The sequence below is a fragment of the Arvicanthis niloticus genome, chromosome 16 (genome assembly GCF_011762505.2).
Source record: "Arvicanthis niloticus isolate mArvNil1 chromosome 16, mArvNil1.pat.X, whole genome shotgun sequence".
NCBI classification, from domain to species: Eukaryota; Metazoa; Chordata; class Mammalia; order Rodentia; family Muridae; genus Arvicanthis; species Arvicanthis niloticus.
This window is the reverse complement of record NC_047673.1, coordinates 57,359,527-57,380,151: the sequence shown is the minus strand read 5'-3', so window position 1 is coordinate 57,380,151 and position 20,625 is coordinate 57,359,527. Positions and strand designations below refer to the sequence as shown.

At 42.5% G+C, this 20,625-nt stretch overlaps 1 protein-coding gene across 4 annotated transcripts in view; it reads right to left on the bottom strand.

Annotated features, from left to right (window-relative positions):
• The window catches only part of Sh2d4a (SH2 domain containing 4A), a 68,360-nt gene that overhangs the window by 3,569 nt on the left and 44,166 nt on the right, over window positions 1-20,625 (bottom strand). For all 4 annotated transcript variants that reach the window (XM_034520404.2, XM_034520405.2, XM_076914247.1 and 1 more), the window contains exons 7-8: window positions 16,436-16,566; window positions 159-379 (exon numbers count right to left, since the gene is read on the bottom strand). In XM_034520404.2, the coding sequence (XP_034376295.1) occupies window positions 159-379; window positions 16,436-16,566 (352 nt within the window). The remainder of the gene's footprint in view (window positions 1-158; window positions 380-16,435; window positions 16,567-20,625) is intronic.

Below are 20,625 nucleotides of genomic sequence, written 5' to 3'. Positions count from 1 at the left end.
AAGAAAATACAATTAAGACTCCTCATTACCAGCAGAAATTATGTGCCACCACCACCCCATTGCTTACCCTTGAGCTATATCCTTAGCCATGCCTTTCTTTGTTATATATCTATAGGACAATAATCCCTAATGCAAATTAAGCATATGAGTTGATTCACCTTGTGATATTCCACCAAATCTGCCAGGGTGGCGTGCTGCAGCTGGTCCACACCCAGGAAGCTGTAAGAGTTGGCAGATGCATCTATGAGGAAGTGTTTGCAGCCTTCTTCAGACAGGTAGGACAGGGCATAGCCCTTGATCTTTTCACTGACTCGGATCAGAAAACTGCCTGGCACACCTGTGCTCAGAAGTTCATTTGCTTTCTTTAGTGTGAGAATTCCTGTGGGAAAGGGGAAAAAAGGCATTATGGTCAAGTCCCTACAAACTTCTCCTCTGGTGCCCCTCCATGTATGAGTAGAGTTTGGTGAAAATCAAGAATAAAATGTCATGTGTATTTTGAGGTCCTTGGGAATCAGAACAAAACAAACAAAACTCCTGGTATTTGGTTACTGAACAAACACAAAACAAATGGATGGTTTGTCAACGTGAAGCAAACTAGACTCACATTGAGAGAAAGACCTTCAGTTGAAGAATTACCTCCATCTAACTGGTCTGTGGGAGCATTATCTTAGGTAATGATTGGTATGGGAGCCCTCTGTGGGTGGTACCACCCCTGGCAGATGAGTTGTTTAAGAAACCAAACTGAGCAAGCCAGTAAGCGACATTCCTCCTTGGTCCTGCTTCAGTTCCTGCCTCCAGGTTCCTGCTATGAGTTCCTGTCCTGTCTTCTCTCAATGATACATTGATTTGGGAGTTACAAGCTGGAATAAACCCTTTCTTCTCCAAGTTGCTTTTGATCGGTGTTTTGTCATAGCAACAGAGAAACAAACGAGAACAGATAGTAAAAAGAACTGTATTTCGAAAGCAGTTTCACTTAGAGACCCATTTGGCTCAACACAGGTTGTCTACCACTTATGGAGGTCTAGTGAGTAGTCCTGAGGGTGGTGCTGAGATTTTTCACTTCCAACTTGAACATCGATGTTCTTGTATGGCCATCACTATCTATCAGTGAGAATTCAGTGGTCTGCGTAGTGATCTGACTTGGTTTAAAACAGTAGTTTTCAAACAGAATCACAAGGGACATTAAAGCACACTTGTTGTGAGTTTAAGGTGAGTGCATAGAGAATAATTGAACGGTAAAACCAACCCAGAATGAGAGTAACACTATCTCAATGGCTAGTGGATGACATGGAAAAGAAGGGGAAAGAAGACAGGTAGTAGAAGGCTAGAGTTCTCTTTTCTCCACTCCCCCATCCAGTTTGATGTGACTAGTCTTGCCCATACATTCCCCATGCCAGTGTTTCCTGGTCCATCATGATGTGAAGAGCCTTCATCTCTGTTCCCACTGCCAATGTTTCTTGGCCTTGGAGCTAAATAAATCTTTTTTCTCTTGTGGTATTATAGTCATGTATTGTGTTCACAGTGATATAAGAAGTAACTGATATAGTTGTCACGGTTACCAGTGATATTTCTATTCTCAGGGTAGAGGCCAAGACTGCTACTAAACATGCATAAAACAGTCTGGCACTGAAAAAAATTATCCAGCACAAAGGATCAATGGTGCTAAAGTTGAGTCAGGTTGATCTAGGAGGCCCTGCAAATTGGTAAGAAAACCAGAATAGACTGGTGTACTAAATACCAGGTACCAGATCCAAGTCATTGGAATTATACTGAAACTAATGTTCAATGGATGAATCCACTGGCCTTTGAGAGGCTAGAGCTTATTTCTATCTATGTATCTACATCTATCTATGTGTATGCCTATATCATCTATCTTCTATTCAAAAAGACAAGCTCTAATACACACACACACACACACACACACACACACAGAGAGAGAGAGAGAGAGAGAGAGAGAGAGAGAGAGAGAGAGAGAGAGAGATTTTATGTAGCAAGGTAAATTAAGATATCTTCTGAATTCTCACTCTCATTTCCTAGTTCATAGGGTTTGACTTGTGTTCCAAAGTTCCCTCCTTATTTCTATTGTAACTCTTGAAATGAATACATAATATATTGTAACCATACAGAAAATAAGGACCAGCACAGTTTGCAGAATTATCCCATAGACTATGATTTTGGAGGGAAGAGCTGTGTTCATTTTGCTTTGCAGCAGGCAGACAATCTTGGCTTCTCTTGCTCCACCTTTAGTTTGCTGTCATTCTCAAGTTCTGATTATTCAGAAAACAACCAGAAGCCTTCCTTGTGAGAAGGAAATGGGTTTTCACAGCCCTTCTAATTGCTAGTGAATTTTTAGTTCATTGAGAATTAAGCCCCAGCCACCCAGAACACACCATGTAAAATAAAAACCATTTCTGTAAATAGATCTTTAATGAGAGGCGGACCTTGAAAAGCCCCATTCTTCCCCAGCCAAAGTCAAGCCACAGGCACATCTCCTTCCTACTCATCCCTGTCACTATTCAGGAAGATACAGGCCTAGGTCCAATACCACAAAGCCCTACATGAGAGCTTGTGCCAAGCACTGGGGTTTGGAAAGTGTTCATAGATCTTTCTATTCTGATAGGAAATGGTATCCAAAGGGAAGTAACCCAGGGCCTCTCTCCCAGAAGCACAAGCTCTAGTCCTGTGCCTCCCAGAAAGGTTGTTGATTCATCTCTACCATATACATCTACCATGGTTTAGATTTGAGCCACCCCACTGACCCTCATGATACCCCAGTTCATGCCTTGAATGCTTGTTTCCTGGATGCTGGTACTATTTTTGGAAGTTGTAAGACTTTCGGGAGGTAGGGCCTAGTAGGAGGAAGTAACTGGAGGGATGTTCTTAGGGGGTATAATCTCCATTGCCCTACTAGCTCATTCTCTTCCTCACTTTCCTATTGACTATGAGACTGGATCTTCTGGCAAATGCTCCTGTTAGCAGGATATTCTGCCTACATGAATGGGGTCAAACAACAATGGGCTTGAACCCTCTAAGATGATGAACAAGCATTGCCCCCCTTTAAGCTGTTCTTTCAGGTATTTTTGGTCACAGCAACACAAGATTCAACCTTTCAGTCATCTTTCCATACCTTCTCTGGTGGCACACTGGCAACAGCGGCCACACAGCTACTAAATTGAGCTTCTCGGTTCAAAAGCTGCATCATCTGTGTCAACTAAAGGCCCAGCAGACACAGGCTGCTTGCTTTTGCTCTCTCTATTGCCTTTCTGTACATCTCTGGTTTCATGGATAAGTTGTCTAGAAGGCAGCCACAAGTTGTAAGAAGGCCACAGACAACCAGTCTCTGCCAGGCCCACCCGTGACAGAAGTTTGGAGGCACCACATTAGATTGCCTGAGAAAGTAACATTTCACTGACACTGCAATTCTCCCTTCAGAAACAAGGATTTATTAAGGCTGTGTTTGGTGGAAAAGCAGGAAAATAATTTCTTATTACAGCCAAACTTACTAACAGACCAAGTCTTTAGTTCTAAGTTCTTTGGCAGAATGAGCAGGTATGTGTTGGGAGCCGACTTTAAGCAGAAAGCGGCTAGAAAGCAGCTAGAAAGCAGCTATCAACTTTTCAGCCATCTGGAACCATATACCCTGATGAGAGACTTGTTTTTCAAAAGCCTACAACAGCTGAAGCACACTCTGATAAATATAATGTTTTTCCCACATAGCTTGTTTTGCTGTTTAGTGACCCCAGCTGCATGGTGCACGTGGTAAAATGTTTTCACCTGTGTTCTCCTGCTTGTGCTTATAAATACCCAGGATTTCCTTGTAGTAGTGTGGTGTAGTAGTAGTAGGAGTGGTGTGTGTGGTGGAGATAGTAAAAGAGACTTGACTACAGATCCTCTGATTTGTTTCCATTCTTCACGTCTCTCCCCCTTCTTCCCCCACTCTCTCTCTCTTGCTAGACCCCGACCTGTGGAACAGAGCGAGCTGTTACAGGTATGTAAATGCAATGACATATGAGTGGTATCCTGATATATATATATATATGAATTCCTTAAAAGAAAGTTCTTCTGGAAAATTGCAACAAAACCTGGGCTAAGAGCATGTTCCCCCTAAAAGTAGGTGATATAGTAATCATAAATCAAAGTACCTACAAGCCCTCTAATTTCTGCACCCATAGCCCATTACACAAGATATTAGCACTATCTAATCTCCTAAGACACTCAAACACAATAAAATGATTTTATAGTAAATCCCAGGTCATACTACAGTCTCTTTGCTCACCACAGGAGTGAAGGCAGGCTCAAAAGCGAGGGCCATGTAGAGCAGACTGGGTTTTGCAAGAGGGTAGTTTCTTTCTGTTTTCTTAGCCGGGTAATTTACTTTCCTCAGCACACTCTCTTGCATCTAAAAGCATAGGATAATGTAGTAGATGCTTCACAGACGTGCTTGGGGGGGTGGGCAAGGGCAGTGGATACCTTTGAGGAGCCATGGCTACTGCCAGGCTCATGAGAGCTATTCCTGTGGAAGACACACGGGAGTTCTTACGGACAATGCCAGGCTCCAAAGTCAGATTCCTATCAGCATGGTATGAGCAATGACCTTACAGACTTTGGATTTTCCCTATGCATGGATCTAAGCATTATGAAAGAGGTGGCTTTATCCCACCTCTCAATTCATGACATTTTAAGGTGGTCACCAGGGATTAACCATCTTCACACACTGTAAACGAAACAAAGCCATCTGAGGTTCTCGGAGAGCTCCATGATGGAGAAGAAGTGGATGTCAGATTTCTTTTTATTTATTTTGTCTGTCGGCTTATTTTTCTTTGAGATAGCATCTCTCTACATAGCACTGGCTAGCCTGGAACTCACAGAGATCTGTCTGCCTTTGCTGGTATTAAAGGCATTTGCCACCGAGTATGGCTATATTTTCTTTTATTCAGTAAGGTTAATGGGACAGATTTCTACTAGGAAAATGGCCTGCATATTTTAATTTGGTTAGAAAATAGCAGAAGGATGTAAGATGTCACTACATGAGGTCTCATGGCCAGCAACTAGCCCCAGAAGAGCTCAGGAGCAGCTGCAGCTGAAATGTTTGCAAGTGTGAACAGTTGGTATTGCGCAGGTCCATCGGGTGGAGGTGAGACCAGAAGGAAGTGTCCCATACACTCTTCTCTGTGCAATGATGGGGTTTGGTTTCTTCTATAGCAGTGACATGAAACAGACTGTCCTGCAATGATGAAAATGCCCTCGGAGTTGCCCAGGTGATTCCTGCCAGCCACGAGTATTTAGTGAGACCTGAACTACAGCCGGTATGGCTGTGGACTCAAATTTCTGTTTTATTTTGTTTATTTAGTTACTTGGCATGTGTGGTCAATAGCTACTGCGCTGGATGGTGTGATTTTTAGACCTCTTTAAAGTGAAGATTTGACCAGAACAGGCCCAAGAAAACTGACTTCTGCTTAGAAGAGATCAACAGACCCCAAGAGACTCACAGTGACTTGGAAACCCCAGGAGCCCTCTATTAAAAAGCCACAGGGCAGAAACTGCTCCACAGGAAGACATGAGGAAGATCATCATTCCCACAGCACCTTCTGGAAAATTCCTACTTGAACTGCAGAAAGTATGAGGCATTTGGATGCCTCCTGGGCTATTTACTCTGTACTTGCAGAGCACCTGGCTCCCCCGACCTCCGTGTGCTTACCTGATCTCAGCTGTGTGGGCTCACGTACAGCGTATTCCATAAGGACCATCTTGGCCTTCTACCTGATTCCTTATGACCTCCTAGCAGTCAGGCTGCTCCCTCACTGACATACTTTATGCCTTCAGCTGGAAAAGACCTAGCTAACTGATTTCATCTCATATGGATGCGCTACTGCCTCTGACTTCAGAACTGTTAGAGAGTCAGGGGATGTGTGTCCTGTATGAGCTGCCATCAGCTGTGCAGCTTTACAACCTACTTACTATATCTAAAAGGTATATGTTTGGGTTAAGTGAAAGATTACCAAATAATAATGTAACCTGCTTCATTGAGCTTTTGAAGAAACCCTACAAAGGAGTAATATTATTACTCTGAAGAAGCCATAATTAGATGGAGAGATAACTCAGGGGTAGAGGGTACTTACAAAGAAACCTAAATTGCATTCCCAGTACACACACGTGTGACAAATACCTGTAACTACAAGTATCCATATGGCAGTCCCCGGTGATCTAATACTCTCTCTTGGCCTTCTTGAGCACCAGATAGACATGTGCTACAAATACATATATGTAGGAAACACTCATATAGATGAAATAAAAATATTTTTTTTGAATGCCTCAAAGTGTGTTCACAGAGAATCACATAACATGATAGGGTCCTTAGGTAGGTCAGGATTAGTGCGACACTATCTCTAGGCCTTGAGCTCATAACCAAACTCCTACCCACTCAACCATGATACCTCCTTCTGTGGTGATACAATGTGCTTCTGTTCATACCTTGTAGGGCAGTGGGCTGTGAGAAGCAGCTGGGTGTTTGGTTGAGCATGAGTTTCGAACCCCGGAACCTTTATCAGATGGCAGGAGTTCAGCTCTGCTCCCAGGCCCTGGTCCTTTTCACTTACCTTCAGTCCTCCAACAACCCCTCCCACAGAGAGGCTTATGACCATCAGTCACAAGGAACGGCCCCTCAGGCTCTCTCACATGCAGATGAGGTATCTCCAAGCTCTCAGGTCAAGCCAATAGACATCATCTGCTGTCAGACCCTAACCCACCCTAAAACTGTACATAAGGGCTCTATTTAGGGGAATTAAAGCCCCCTCAAGAATCATCCTGGTGTCTGAGAGTTTTTGTCACAAGAGCTGTAACACTTGGGGAGAGCTCTGCTCTCCTGGAACCTGCCTGGGACACCAAGCTGCCTCCTTGACAGCTAGCTGGCTCCTTATCAGCCCAGCCCGGGCCTGGACCGGCTCAGTGTGGAGAGACAGGTCATCGACAGCGACATTGGGAGATCATCGTGGGACACCCTCCAGAACAAGGGACCAACAATACCTCACCTTTTACTTCCTCTTCAAAGTGTTGTAAGTAAGGAGAGCTGGTACTATCATCATCCCCATTTTGTAGCCAAGCAGGCTAAGTGGGAAAAGTCAACGCCAAGGTTCCAGGATCAGGGTCTGTTCCAGGTCCTCAGCTCTGGCATTTTCCTTTTTAACTCACTGTACTCGTGAATTTTTCCAAATATGTATTTTTCTAAGCGGTGTTCAGATCTACTCTGAGCAATTTACAGACGATGCATTTCTCTTGAAATGTTGAGAATGGTCAAGCCCGGTGTGCGGATCTCACTAGTGTGCTATTCACCACTCTTAAGTTCAGGGTTTGTGTTCTGAGGACCAGTAGCCCTAATTACTTCAGGATACACTTGGGGCTGCCTCAGTGCTTCAGGATATTGTAGCTACTGCAGAGCTTTCTAGAGAGACAGGCTGCTGTGGGTCACCAGTGCTCTGGGATGCCCTCCAATGCTTTGCCTGGCACCTGCCTCCCCCCCCCCCCCCTTTTTTTTTCTATCTGTGCTATACTTCTGTCTCTGGGCTTCCCTAAAAATATATAAAAGGAGAGGCTTTTAGAAAACTATTTGCAAAGGGACATGTCTCCTCCACTGTTAGGGTACCTAGAGTCTCACATGCCAATCTGCCTGCAGCATAGGATGAGAAGTAACTGTTTCTAGAAGTTACTTCTGTCTCCAGTGGCACCTGGACACGTTGCAAGTCTCTCCTACTAATCCATGTGTTGGGAGCCGACTTTAGTAGAAAGCGGCTAGATCAACTTTGCAGCCATCTGGAACCATATACCCTGATTAAAGACTTGGTTGTCAAAAGCCTATAACAGCTGGAGCACACTCTGATAAATATCTTGTTTATCCCACATAGCTTGTTTTGCTGTTTAGTGACCTCAGCTGTATGGTGCACGTGGTAAAATGTTTTCACCTGTGTTCTCCTGCTTGTGTATATAAATACCTCAGAATTCCCTTCAATAGAGGAGACTTGAGAAAATAGAAGAGACTGAATCACACCCTGTCTTGTCTCCATTCTTCGCGTCTCTTGCCCCAAGAGCCCCACTCTCTCTCTTGACCAGAGCACTTAGCCCCAAAAGCGTTGAGGCAAAGTGTTGAGGGAGAATGTGGGCCTCAACATTAGTGGCGCCCGAACAGGGACTCCAGTAAGTGGGATACAGTGGAAGACACCCTGCGCTGGAGAACCAGTGGACTGACAGAGTCTCAACATTAGAGCTCCAGTAAGCGGGATACAGTGGAAGACACCCTGTGCTGGAGAACCAGTCGACTGACGGAGCTGGCTGAATTCGGAAGTGAAACAAAGGTGATTGCATAGTAACAAAAACGGGGCAAGAAAAAAATAAGCAGAAACAGATGAAAAAAGTTTTAAAGATGCAAGGAGTAAATTGCAGGCTGCTCTGAGTCAAGAGAGCCAAACAGATAAATAAAGGTTATAGTAACGAAAATGGGGCAAGAAATAAGTGAGTAAAAACAGATGAAAAAGGCTTTAAAGACGCGAGGAATAAATAGAAGGCTGCTCTAGACAGAGAGCTAAGCAGAATGATAATGTTAATTGATTTAACTTTCAAAATGGGTGTGATTCTGAGTTATATAGTTATATTTTTCTGGATAAAAACTCAATGTAAAGGTTTTTCTGGTTACTGGCTTAAGGAAAGGCTAATTTGGAAAAAAAGGTTTTTCTATGAGTTTTCTGATGAGGTCATTAAGGTAGTAGTTATGTCTTCCAGAATTATATGGATCAGACATGACAGAGGTAGGCCTCCAGAACACTAGATTTCAGAGAATCAAAATAATTATCTTGATACTAAACCTTGTTTTGAGATTTGTATATTGCAGAATACACAGCTTTGGAGAATGAATCTTATCACCTGCATGTTCACTGATGCCCTGGACTTCCAGCTGGATGTAGTTAAGACAGACTTCAGATGCTTATCAATTTACCCTTCCCCTCATTCCTCTTCTAAAAGTCAACGCCCATGTTCAGCTTGAAGAAGTTAATGAAGAGTCGGCGCTCCAATTCCCTGGACTTGGGGACTGAGGTGGTTAATATTAGGCTGTCTTTATCTGTATAATTGTTACTAAGCTGATGCAAAATTCAAGGATTTCATTGGTATAAATTTGTGGGTACAAGGCTTAGACCTTTCACTTCTCCAACAGGGGAAGTTGTGTGTTGCCTTAAAGAGTGTTGCTTTTATATCAACGGTTTAGATATTAAGTCTCTTGTCTCTCGGGTTCATGCTGTTCAAACTGATGGCTTTGGTACGGCAACAGATAACAAATGAAACCCATACAGGTCCGCTATTACAGGCTGGAAGTAGGGGACTCTGAAACCTCTGTCATCAAGACTGATGAGGATTAACCCCTAACTTGCGTGCTAAGCCGGTTAGCCAATGACGGGTAAGAGAGCATATCGAGACCCTTGCCCCTAAAATAAGGGAGGCCTCACCATCTTAAGTGAGGCTGGGGTCCTTTGCTCCAACCTAGGACAGGCACGGTTTCCGTAAGTTTTCCCAGCCTTCCCTTTTGAAAAAAAAAAAAAAAATTTAAAAAGGGGGACCTGTTGGGAGCCGACTTTAGTAGAAAGCGGCTAGATCAACTTTGCAGCCATCTGGAACCATATACCCTGATTAAAGACTTGGTTGTCAAAAGCCTATAATAGCTGGAGCACACTCTGATAAATATCTTGTTTATCCCACATAGCTTGTTTTGCTGTTTAGTGACCTCAGCTATATGGTGCACGTGGTAAAATGTTTTCACCTGTGTTTTCCTGCTTGTGTATATAAATACCTCAGAATTCCCTTCAATAGAGGAGACTTGAGAAAATAGAAGAGACTGAATCACACCCTGTCTTGTCTCTATTCTTCACGTCTCTTGCCCCAAGAGCCCCACTCTCTCTCTTGACCAGAGCACTTAGCCCCAAAAGCGTTGAGGCAAAGTGTTGAGGGAGAATGTGGGCCTCAACATCCATGCACTTTCAACTCCTGCAGTTAGGGGCAGTATTTCCTGAGAGGCTCTAGAACCTGCCCCAAATCCCAGCTACAAAGAGGTGAACATGACCAGAGCTCTTAAAATATTATCCCAACATTTCCTCTTGTAGTGAAAGGACTAAAATTATCATTCGTCATTCTCATTTGCTCTCTTGGTGGTTACACATATTACCTGAGTCTATTGATTCTCATTTGCTCTCTTGATGGCTACACACATTACTTGACATTTATTATGCACTTCACACAGTTTTGAGAACTCTGTATCTGTTAAAAGATTTGATGTTTAGTCAGTACCTGCATCATACAGAAAAGTAACAGAAGCACGGAAGTTAGGTCATGTGACCAAGGCCACATGGCTGACTGCTAGAGTCTCAGATGTGAACCCATGCAGCCAACCCCATATGTATACTCTTATCCACCACTTGTTTCTTTGGTTTGTTTTGTTTCCCCCTGTCATAAAGAAGTGGTGTCCATCATAGGGTTGTGGCAGGAGATATTATAAGAAAGCACGTGCTGACCAAGAAAAGTTTAAGGACAAAGCTCATGATTTCTTCAATGCTTTAGAACCCCCCTTCTACACAGATCCTCAGTGGGAGCCCTCAAAGCAGAGGTACTCACCCTTGCTTCCACCATAAACACTGCACTGGCTAGTGGCTTCTGGGTAACCTCTCAGCTCCAAAAACACAACAAGAAACTATAAGACTATGTTTTGAGTACTAAGTACAATGCTTGCCTAACATGTTGGGTTCCATTCTTAAATACACACAGACACACACACACACACACACACACACATACACAGAAAACTGGCATTCTGGACATTTGTAACTCAAGTACATCATTTACAACAATGGAGACTTTGAAATCCAAGGTCTGCTCTATTCTTACCATTAACAGAAAGAACAGTAACATTGATGAGAAAGATCAGAGCCAACCAGAAAATAACAGCAGTGCACAGTATTCCTTACAGGAGCACTAGAACATCCCAGAAAGAACCAGAAAGGGCTTTAGCTCCTTTCTGTTTTATCTTCTTCAGTTCAGAAGTCTGAACAAATGTAAGGTATATAATTAATGGAGAAATGTAGATAAGTATGAACTGTGTTGATGTTACTAATGTAATGAAGTTTACATGTTAAACAGAGCATTGCTGGTTCCTCCAAGGGCACACAGTGACCACCAGAGAACAGGCATTCAGTTGCCTTCCCTACCACACACAGTGGTGACATAGTTTTGCTTCTGGTCACAGTCTAGTTGCTTCATGAAATGTGTGTGTCCTAAATGTGATGACATATGATGCAAACCATCACCTGAGGCTTAGCCACAGACTTTGGAAGAAACTTACCTGCCAAAGAGAATAAGGCAGAGAGATGCGTCAAAATAGAAGCAATGTATAAACACCGGTAGCATGGTCCAATAGTGTCAAATCCCACTGAAAGTATAGGGATTTGCTTTTGGAATGGTTTCTGATATAAACTATAGGGACTATATGTCTAGTTGTGCCGAATCAGCAAAAGACATCCATAAGGAATAAACAAGGATGGAGCTGTTTCATTGAGCTCAGTTATATTCTGTTTGGCAAGTGTTAATGACATTTCAAAAATCAATGATTAACCAGATATGCAAAACAAGTATGCGAGTGAAATTATCTAGCAACAAAGGCTGCTGGGAAAACCCTGAACTAGAAATGTGTTCCCATCACCATTTGTCTCTCTACACTCCAGTCTCTGGCAGTTTCTAAGATCCCTACACTGCTACCATTTTGTCTCTTTAGGAGGGGCAAGCAATTGTTGGTAGAATGAAGACGTGAACTTGCAAGTAGAACTTGAATTGTGTTTATTCTTTGATCTCCATTCAATGAGGCCTCAATGCATGTTAGTGGGCGTAATAGATTAGGTATGATGCCCTCTGGTGACTGAGAGCCTAGAGTTAGATTATGCTTGGTGAATGAGTTGGTCAGATGGGTGGGAGGACTCTCTGGATTTTATCATGTACTTCACAAACACCAGAGACTAACATGGTGGCTGAAAGATTGCCGGAACCTGGTAACTAGGAGCAAGAATACAATGGATTTAAATCTGTGACTATATTCAAGAGACAAGACTTACCTGAGCTGAGAATTACAGTCTAGGGCAAGAGGATATGAAAGGATAAAAATGACACCGGCAAGAGGAAATAATCCCTTTTGCTAAGGAAACCAACAAAATAGACTTAATGACAGTCCTCAGAAACTTAGGAGTCGGGGAGACAGACGCCTTCACTCCAGCCGGTCCAGCCCACCTGATAGCCAAAACCTTCCCCTACGAGCTCACCCCTGCTCTGTCAACTTCCCAAACAACCAAATCCTCTGATCCTTTGCAGTGGCTTCTATCCATGATCGTCCATGTCACTAGAGCCTCCTGGGGTGACCTGAATTTTTAAGGACAGGCCCTAAATAAATACTTCCAAATGAGACAGAGTTTTGCAGTAATTAAGATCTGTTTTGCTGAAGAACCACATGTTCCCTTGTGTGACTATTTCTCAGCACAGTAAAACGGTGATAACGTGAAGGCAGAAAGCACAGTTAGGGCAGAGGCATCTGGTGCCACTTCTGGTAAGCCAAACAAGCCCTGTTCTCTGGGGCTGTTCTGAACTCTTTGCACATGTGAGTTCACTTGCTCTGCACAGAAACCTCTGCACACATTTGCCGTTTCCTCATGCACCAGGGAGAGAGAACAATCCACATAGTGGTGTTTGGAAAACTAAGTTCCAAAACTCCTTCCTTCTTTCAGTTCTCTTCATTTCAACCCTTGTGAAACAGAACTCGAAGGCTAGGACATTCAAAAACAACTGTGTATATGGTATACAATTAGAAAGTCATCACACATACTCCAACATAGGACAGGTACAGGAAAGGCATGAGAAGACCTCACGTTTACACCTCACACTGATCCTTGGCACAGAGGCCGCCTGTAACTATAGGAAACATGAACACATGTAACAGTGGAAAAAAGGCTGAGGAGATGGTTCAGTGGCTAAAAACCCTGCTACACAATCAAAAGACATGGGTTCAGATTCTTAGCACTCAACTCAAAGCTGGGTGTTGTATCTGATGTCCCGGTGCTGGGAAAGTGGAGACAGGCAGATGTCTCCTGGCCAGCAAGCCTATCTAAAACAAAGAGCACCAGCTCAGTGAGAATCCTGACTCAGAGACTAGAGTGGAGAATGATAGCAGAAGAAGCCTGACCTTTGCACTCACGTGCACAGGCATGCAGACCAGCGCTTGCATGCACATACAGATAGATAACGTTAAGACCGAGGAAGCAGGGAAAGAGGAACAAGGAAAGCTGATAAGGGGATGAATACCAGTAAAGTCAAATACACAAATGTATGAAATGTCACAAGGGAAACCATTATTTCCTATGCCAACTAAAAATGTTTTAAAAACAGTTTTAAAAATCATTTAGAAATGATTAAGATGGTGAATTTTATGTAATATGAGATTTAACACAATAATAAATGGAAAGCTATCTGGAAACAAATGAATTGCAGGCTGGTTGTACATGATAGAAGCAAAAAAAAAAAGAAAATCTAATCTGAACAGCATTGACATGAAAAATTGTGCTTTAAAATATACTAAAGTATAAAAAGGTAAATCATAGACTAGAAGAATGTATAGCTGGCCTATATAATTGGTAAATGATTAGTGTTTAAAATATATAACATTCAACAAAGCAAAACAAAAATTCAATAGATATCCCGGAAAATGATCAAAATATCTCAAGAACTGTTTACAGCAAACACTCAGCCAACAAACATGAGGGGCTCGGGATCATTGTGCATCAGTGCAAAAAACAATTATTCCAATTCCTCTGTGCCCCGTGTTCCACAGAAGGAAATGGAATCACGTAAAACCAAGTGCTGGTAAGTACAAAGTAAAGAGGAGACTTAGGAACAGACGAAGGGGTGCACACTAGGGTGTTAGCTTCCGAGGCATTGGACCACGCTCAATACAGATCGGGTGTACACAGTTCAACGTACTTGTCCACAAGTGTTTCAGATTTTGGAGGTTTTTCAAATGACAATGTATTTCAGTAGACCTGAAAGATGAGCATCTAGAGCCAGAAAATAGAGGAAATGAAATGCTCTACAATCGGAAATACTTGGGTAACATGTTACCTCGGGGTCTCTGATTTGGGCTGCTTGGAATGTTCAACATGCATCCTTAAACATACATATGCCTCTCCCTTCCAGAAATTCTATATCTGAAGAGAGTCTGTGAAGAAACTATAATATGTAGGTATGAAGAGACGTGCTCAAGGGTGATGCGAGGACATTTTCTATAGTACTAACTGGTAAACACACATACAGCTGTATTTCAGAGAGACAAAGTGTGAACTACCCTGTCTCCATCATGGGAATGTGACATTCTGTCTTCCCAAAATGGAAGCCAAGGATTTATGTCGCCACCTGACTGCATATTTATTATCAATTTATTTATTTATTTATTTATTTATTTATTGCATTATTTATTTGCTTTTAATTATGATAAATATTTGTATGAAATAAATCAACAATGTCATATCTATAAAATATTATGTGTAACCCTGCACATTTGTGTTTTCTAGGCAAGGCTCCCACTGGAATTTTAGCCCTGCCATGTCCTCTGGCTTTCTACAACTCTGTCAGACAGGACTGCCAGTTCACACATCAGAATTCTTAGTGACATCAGCTAATGCTTCCAATTTTCATACCCTGCTGTTAAAAAAAATACAAAAAACAGAAACAAAAATAAGACTGCCTCTCATAATCAGGGACAACAGCATACAGCAACTGTACAAGGACACAGAGACTACAAAGGCTGATTTCCTGTGCTTATCTTAAAAGGAAGCAGAGGGCAGCACACAGTGGAGGTGGCTGAGCTGAAAGCTGCAGAATCAGCAGAGTTCTCTCTGTTAGTCTCTGTCAGCATCATCACACCACAGTGGGGCGGGATGCTTGCAACCTTGCCCTAGAGGAGCATGGGGCTCCTCCAGGAGCCAACAAAACCAACGTCAGACCCACAAACACATATGTTGAAGGACGCCTGGCGGTCTTGCTGAGATACAGGCTACCAAAGCAGCTACCAGGGAAAAGCTATCACAGATGAGATGGGGTTTAAGAAGGGGTTGCTCTTGCTCTGTGTTTGGGTACTTATTTTCTGTGGTCTACTTATGGGTGAAATGATACTACTACAAAGTAAGGTGTCTTACATACAGTTCAAACCAAGGCACTGTGGCCTAAGTAGAAGAGATTGCCGTGGAAATATACTTAGGTAGTAAGTCCTATTCAGCCACAGGCAATTCCTTCTTTTCTTTTCTATGTTAGGGTTAGAACTGATCAATTTGTACATTATGGACAAGTAACTCAGTCAGAGCTATACTCCAGTCCCCTATCCACTGGTCTTAAACCACTGACTTTTCTTGAAATGAAGCAGTCAGGGAGTTTGACCTAGATCAACAGAAGAGCCCAAATTAACCAAGTCTCTTAAGCCAAATGCTGAAACAGTCAGCTAATACTGTCCAAGGACTCAAACAACTTCACCTTGCAGACTTACTAAAACAACAGAAAGAAGGGATCAAAGTCACAGGACCAACCAGGGAGCAGGCAGGAGCTAGACCTAGACCCCCCACATCTGTAACAAGCATGTACATTAGTATTCAGGTGGTTTCCCTAATAAGTGGAACAGGGTGGGAGGAGCTGTACAGTCCCTGTTCCCTGCCATTGGTTCTCCTCCCTCCTACTTGGACTGTCTGGATGTGCCTAGATCTGCTGGAACTAGATGACCTGGGGTGGGGTGGTACCCAAGGAAGGCTCACCTTTGATAGGGGGGGTAGGGATCTAGAAGGATGGGATTGTGAAGAAGGGAGGGAGGGGGGCTATGATGAGGATGTAAAGTGAATTTTTAAAAAGCCCCAGATTCTCCTTTAAGAGATGAGAAAATTGGGGCTCAAGTAAGTTGAGCAGTGATTGAAAGAGACCATTGTTTCTTCAAGGTCACTCAACTGGTTATGAAAGAGCTGGTGCATAGCTGGCCTTCTGCCTGATAACCCTGTCTCAGAACATCAAATCACTGACTTTGTAGTGGAGGAAGTATGACTTCAGCACGTGCTGAAGTCATGCCCTGTCCGTCCCTAGGAAGCCCCGTCTTTCCCACGATCCCTAAGGTATTGTATTTGTGGTGATGAACTAACCCACATCGTTGGAGTGTCCATGAATGCTGACTGCTTCCTAAGTAAGCACAAGCAGACAGCTCTCTGAAAAGCCTTTTAGTAAACACTTCGTGGAAGTAAGGAGAAAAACAGTTAGCCCAGCACAAATAAAGAAGGGGAGAGAAAGCCCTTACTGTTTGTCGTTCTTGAAGTGAGCAGTGTTTGGTCTCAGTACTCACCGTGGAACCAGGGAGCAATGGTGTCTGAGTTTTTCTGGTAACCTGCACGGAATGGAAGCTGTTCCTCTCTGAACCATTGGATGATGTCCTTCTGGGCGGAGCTGCTCTCAGTCCTTATCACTCCCTGATTCCTGTGATGGGTAAGATGATTCCCAAGTTAGGGATGACTAATTTGAAATAATGTCCTCCATTCTGCTATACTCATAGATCAGTGTCTTGCTCAGCCACCATCAGAGAATCTTCCACCTACAGCAGAAAGGAACGAATTCAGAGACCCACAGGCAGACATTCTGCAGAGTGAGAGACCTGGGAACACTCACCCATAAATGGAATGTATTTATTAAACCCTTTCCTCAGGGCTCAGGAAGCTATATGGAAGAAGAGGCAGAAAGAGTGTAAGAGCCAGAGAGAATGGATGACATCAAGAAAACAGTGTCTTCTAGATATGACAGGACTGTTACACGTGTACTCAAGAGACGGCGACTGCAAGCACGGGCCTGCACAGGTCCAAGTCAGATGGGATCCAGCGCTGAGATGGGGAGTGGACGTGAACTCCCATCTCTAACCCCAAAGCTATTGCCAACTTAAAACTGCTTACAAAGGAAAAAAAAAATCAATCTTCTTACTGGGTGTACAAACCACACTTAAAGGAGGCTCCATGCCCCACACACAACAAACTCAATGGTGTTCTCAGAGATTGTTTTTTGTATCATGATGTTTTGTTTGGGCTTTTTTTTTTTTTTAATCACACTGGTCTTTTGATTCTATACTATGACTTGAATTTTGTATTTTAAAGGTTTTATTTATCTGTGTGTGTCTTATACCTCTTTGCTGTTGATTTTTAAGTCATTTTCAATTTTGTTTTGTTTGCCTGCTTGTTCTCCAAAAGCAGAAAGAAAGAGGATACAGAATTGATGGCTGGAGGTGTGGGAGGATCTGGGAGGAGATGAGGGAGGAGTGTGATCAGAATAGATTGTAGGAATTTTCAATGACTGACATAAGACATATGATAATTATAAATTATCATATGACTTATGATAATTTATGATAATCCGATTATAAATGTGTTGTTTTATAATCTGTCCTATAATTGTAAATCTGTCCTAAAGGAGAATTAAAGTTTTATCTGTAATTTAAGGAAAAAAAAGAAATCATGATTCATTATATGTGTATATAGCCTCACACACATGCATGTGAATATGTATGTATATATGTGTATGTATACATATGTGTGCACGCACAAACTAGTCGGGATCAGTTCAACCAATGGAGGCATGGAAATATTGAAAGAAACAAATCGTAACTATACTAAACAAATACAGACATTTTTTGTCATTAGTCTCCAAACAATATTATGTAATTATTTACTTATTTATGTAGCCCTAACATTTCATTAGTCATTGTAAGTGATTTAGATTAAAGTGCAGGGAGACTATGAATGCATTACAGGAAAACACTACCCCATTTTATACAAGGGGCTTGGGTATCCTTCACATTTTGATCTCTTCAAGGGTTCTTGGGAATTGCCTCCACATATATTCAGGGACAACTTTATACAGAGAGGGACAGGGGAGAAGGGAAGAGGAAGAGAGGGTATGGAGGGAAAGGGGAGAAGAGAAAGGAGGTTAAGGTGGGGAAAGAGAATTATATGTATTTCCATCTCCAAGATCTAATCACAAGGCAGTTAATGGTAGGTTAGGTGCCCTACTTGCCACCATTGTATGGCTCCCAAGAACAGAGGAAAACACATTCAACTGGACCAATCATAGCAATAGCCACTGTTGAGTTAGATTCCTATTCATTATACTATGGGTTAGAAGATCCACTAACTTTCAATTAACATTTGGGGAAAAGAAGCTTCAGAAGTTGAAGCTGTTTTCCTGGAGAGTGTGGATGTGCAGGCAAAGCCAAGCACGCGCAGTGAGTTGCCTCCCTGACTGCTTCAGTAGTTGCTTCTCCTCAAATTCTCGGTTTCTGCTCACCTCCCTCACTTGCTTCTTCTTTCACACTTTGAAGAGGTTTCTTTCTACTAAAAGATGCTCTAGGAACAAGGAGGTAAAGGGGATGTGTCTGCAGACTACAGAGGGAAAATTAGCAACAGCACCATTTTGAAATCAACTTAGCATCGGAAGGGCATCTTGGCACGGATGGATTCTACTACAGAAGGTGGCACAGAGATAAATATTCTCCCAAGTCTGGTTCAACAAGCCACTGGGTGAGCAAAATCTAAAACAAAGAGATTGAATGAACTACTGAAAATTTCCATGATACGAATTAATGTGGCTCTTTGTGCTTCTGCTGGCAACATAAATGTGTGTGTCCTGAGTTCCATGTGATATAACAGCTCTGCAAACATGCTCCTGCATGTGTGCATGCACACACACATATGCAAATATGGCTATGTATTCTCATTTATGGCATTCAGAGGATTTGAGAGAAAATATCTGACAATATTTGACTTTCCTGGAAGCTGACCTTGCATACACATTAGATTATGTGAGAAATTCTCATGCTGGTTTCCGCATTAGCTTCCTTTTCTACACATAATCCTCGGAGATAGAATAAAACTCCACATACATGGGACAGGTTAGTGTCTGTTTTTTCCCTGGGTTGGCTTCTGGCTGACATCTGTCATAACTGCCCAGCGTCCCAGGCCCAGCCCTATCCACTCTGATGCACAGAGAGCTCTTCTGCGTTGCTTTAACTGGAAAAGAACAAGCTGGGGACAGCTGATAAGAACTGTCTTCTACTCCTTAAAAGGCCATTTTCACAGTCATCCATCAAATATAGTGTGTCCTAAAAACGTTATAGGAAAGACATCAGGTAAACCATATCCCATGCGAGGGGCTAGAAAACAAGAGAAGGCTGCCTGCGAAGCTCTGTACCCAGAGTTACACTAGGCAAGGACGCATACAGGAGTCCATTTGTGACCTGTTACGAGGCTCAGGAGGTGTGTATTTCTTGACTCTTTATTTTTTAGCTGTAAGAGGAAAAAAAAATAAAACTTATTTTTGCCAAACTGTGCATAGGGTCATTTAGCACTGGTCACCACGTCTCAAACTGGGACCTTCAGTGGAGAAAGTAGAAATGATTATAGTCAGGAAAATAATTCATTCTTGTGTTTCCTCTGAGGTCATAAGCCCCAGTTAGAAAAAAATAATGACTTACACTGTTAAAAAACAAAAACAAAAACAAAAAACAACAAAAAAAACAGAGCTGGGCAGTGGTGCGCACGCCTTTAATCCCAGCACTTGGGAGGCAGAGGCAGGCGGATTTCTGAGTTCAAGGCCAGCCTGGTCTACAGAGTGAGTTCCAGGATAGCCGGGACTACACAGAGAAACCCTGTCTCGAAAAACCAAAAAAAAAAAAAAAAAAACCAAAAAAAAAAAACCAAAAAAACAAAAACCCAGAGATTTTGTTTGTTTGTTTCATTTTTATAAACTCTTAACAGGGAAGTATTTTTAGGTTTTATTTCAAGAGACAATGCTAAATCCAGTGTGGGTCACGTGATCAATAATTAATCTCAAACATTTCTTTATAAATATTGGAATATTCGGGCTGAAGCTGTAGCTCAGTGACAAAGTGCTTGCCTAACATGTGAAAGGCCCTTGGTTTGATCCCTACTACAAGCAAACAAATAAATATTAGACTATTGATAATATTCTATAAAAGTCAGTAGTTATAAAAAAGAATTTGATAGTAAACACGAAAGATGCTGTTTTCTTCTGGATATCACTATATCTATCTTTTTTATCTTCCAGCACGATGAAGGTAAAGTTACCTTCATCGCCAAATAGAGACTTTGTTCCAAAATGGAGCCTTTCAAAATTCTGAAAATACGATCTTGACTCTGTGTCTTAGAAAGAGAGCTGCCATCAAGCCTTGACACCAGCAATAAAAAGTAGTCCTGGGATGTAAAAAGTCCGCTTGCCTCCTGGATTCTAATGTTACTTTTGGCCACTAGAGGCAATGTTGCTCATCAAATGCCCTTCGCTCTCCATGTTCCCCCTTCTCGGTCCAGTCAGCCTGTTGTCACTGGGTGGAGGTGGCACCTCCACATCCTCACCCTGTGGTTGGGTTCTAACTTTAGCCACTACGGATATCTTACAGGAAAGAAAGGAATCAAGGAAGCCGTGTAAGAGGCGAGCCTGCGTTGACCTAAGCCGTGAGCCAACACTACCACCCACCTA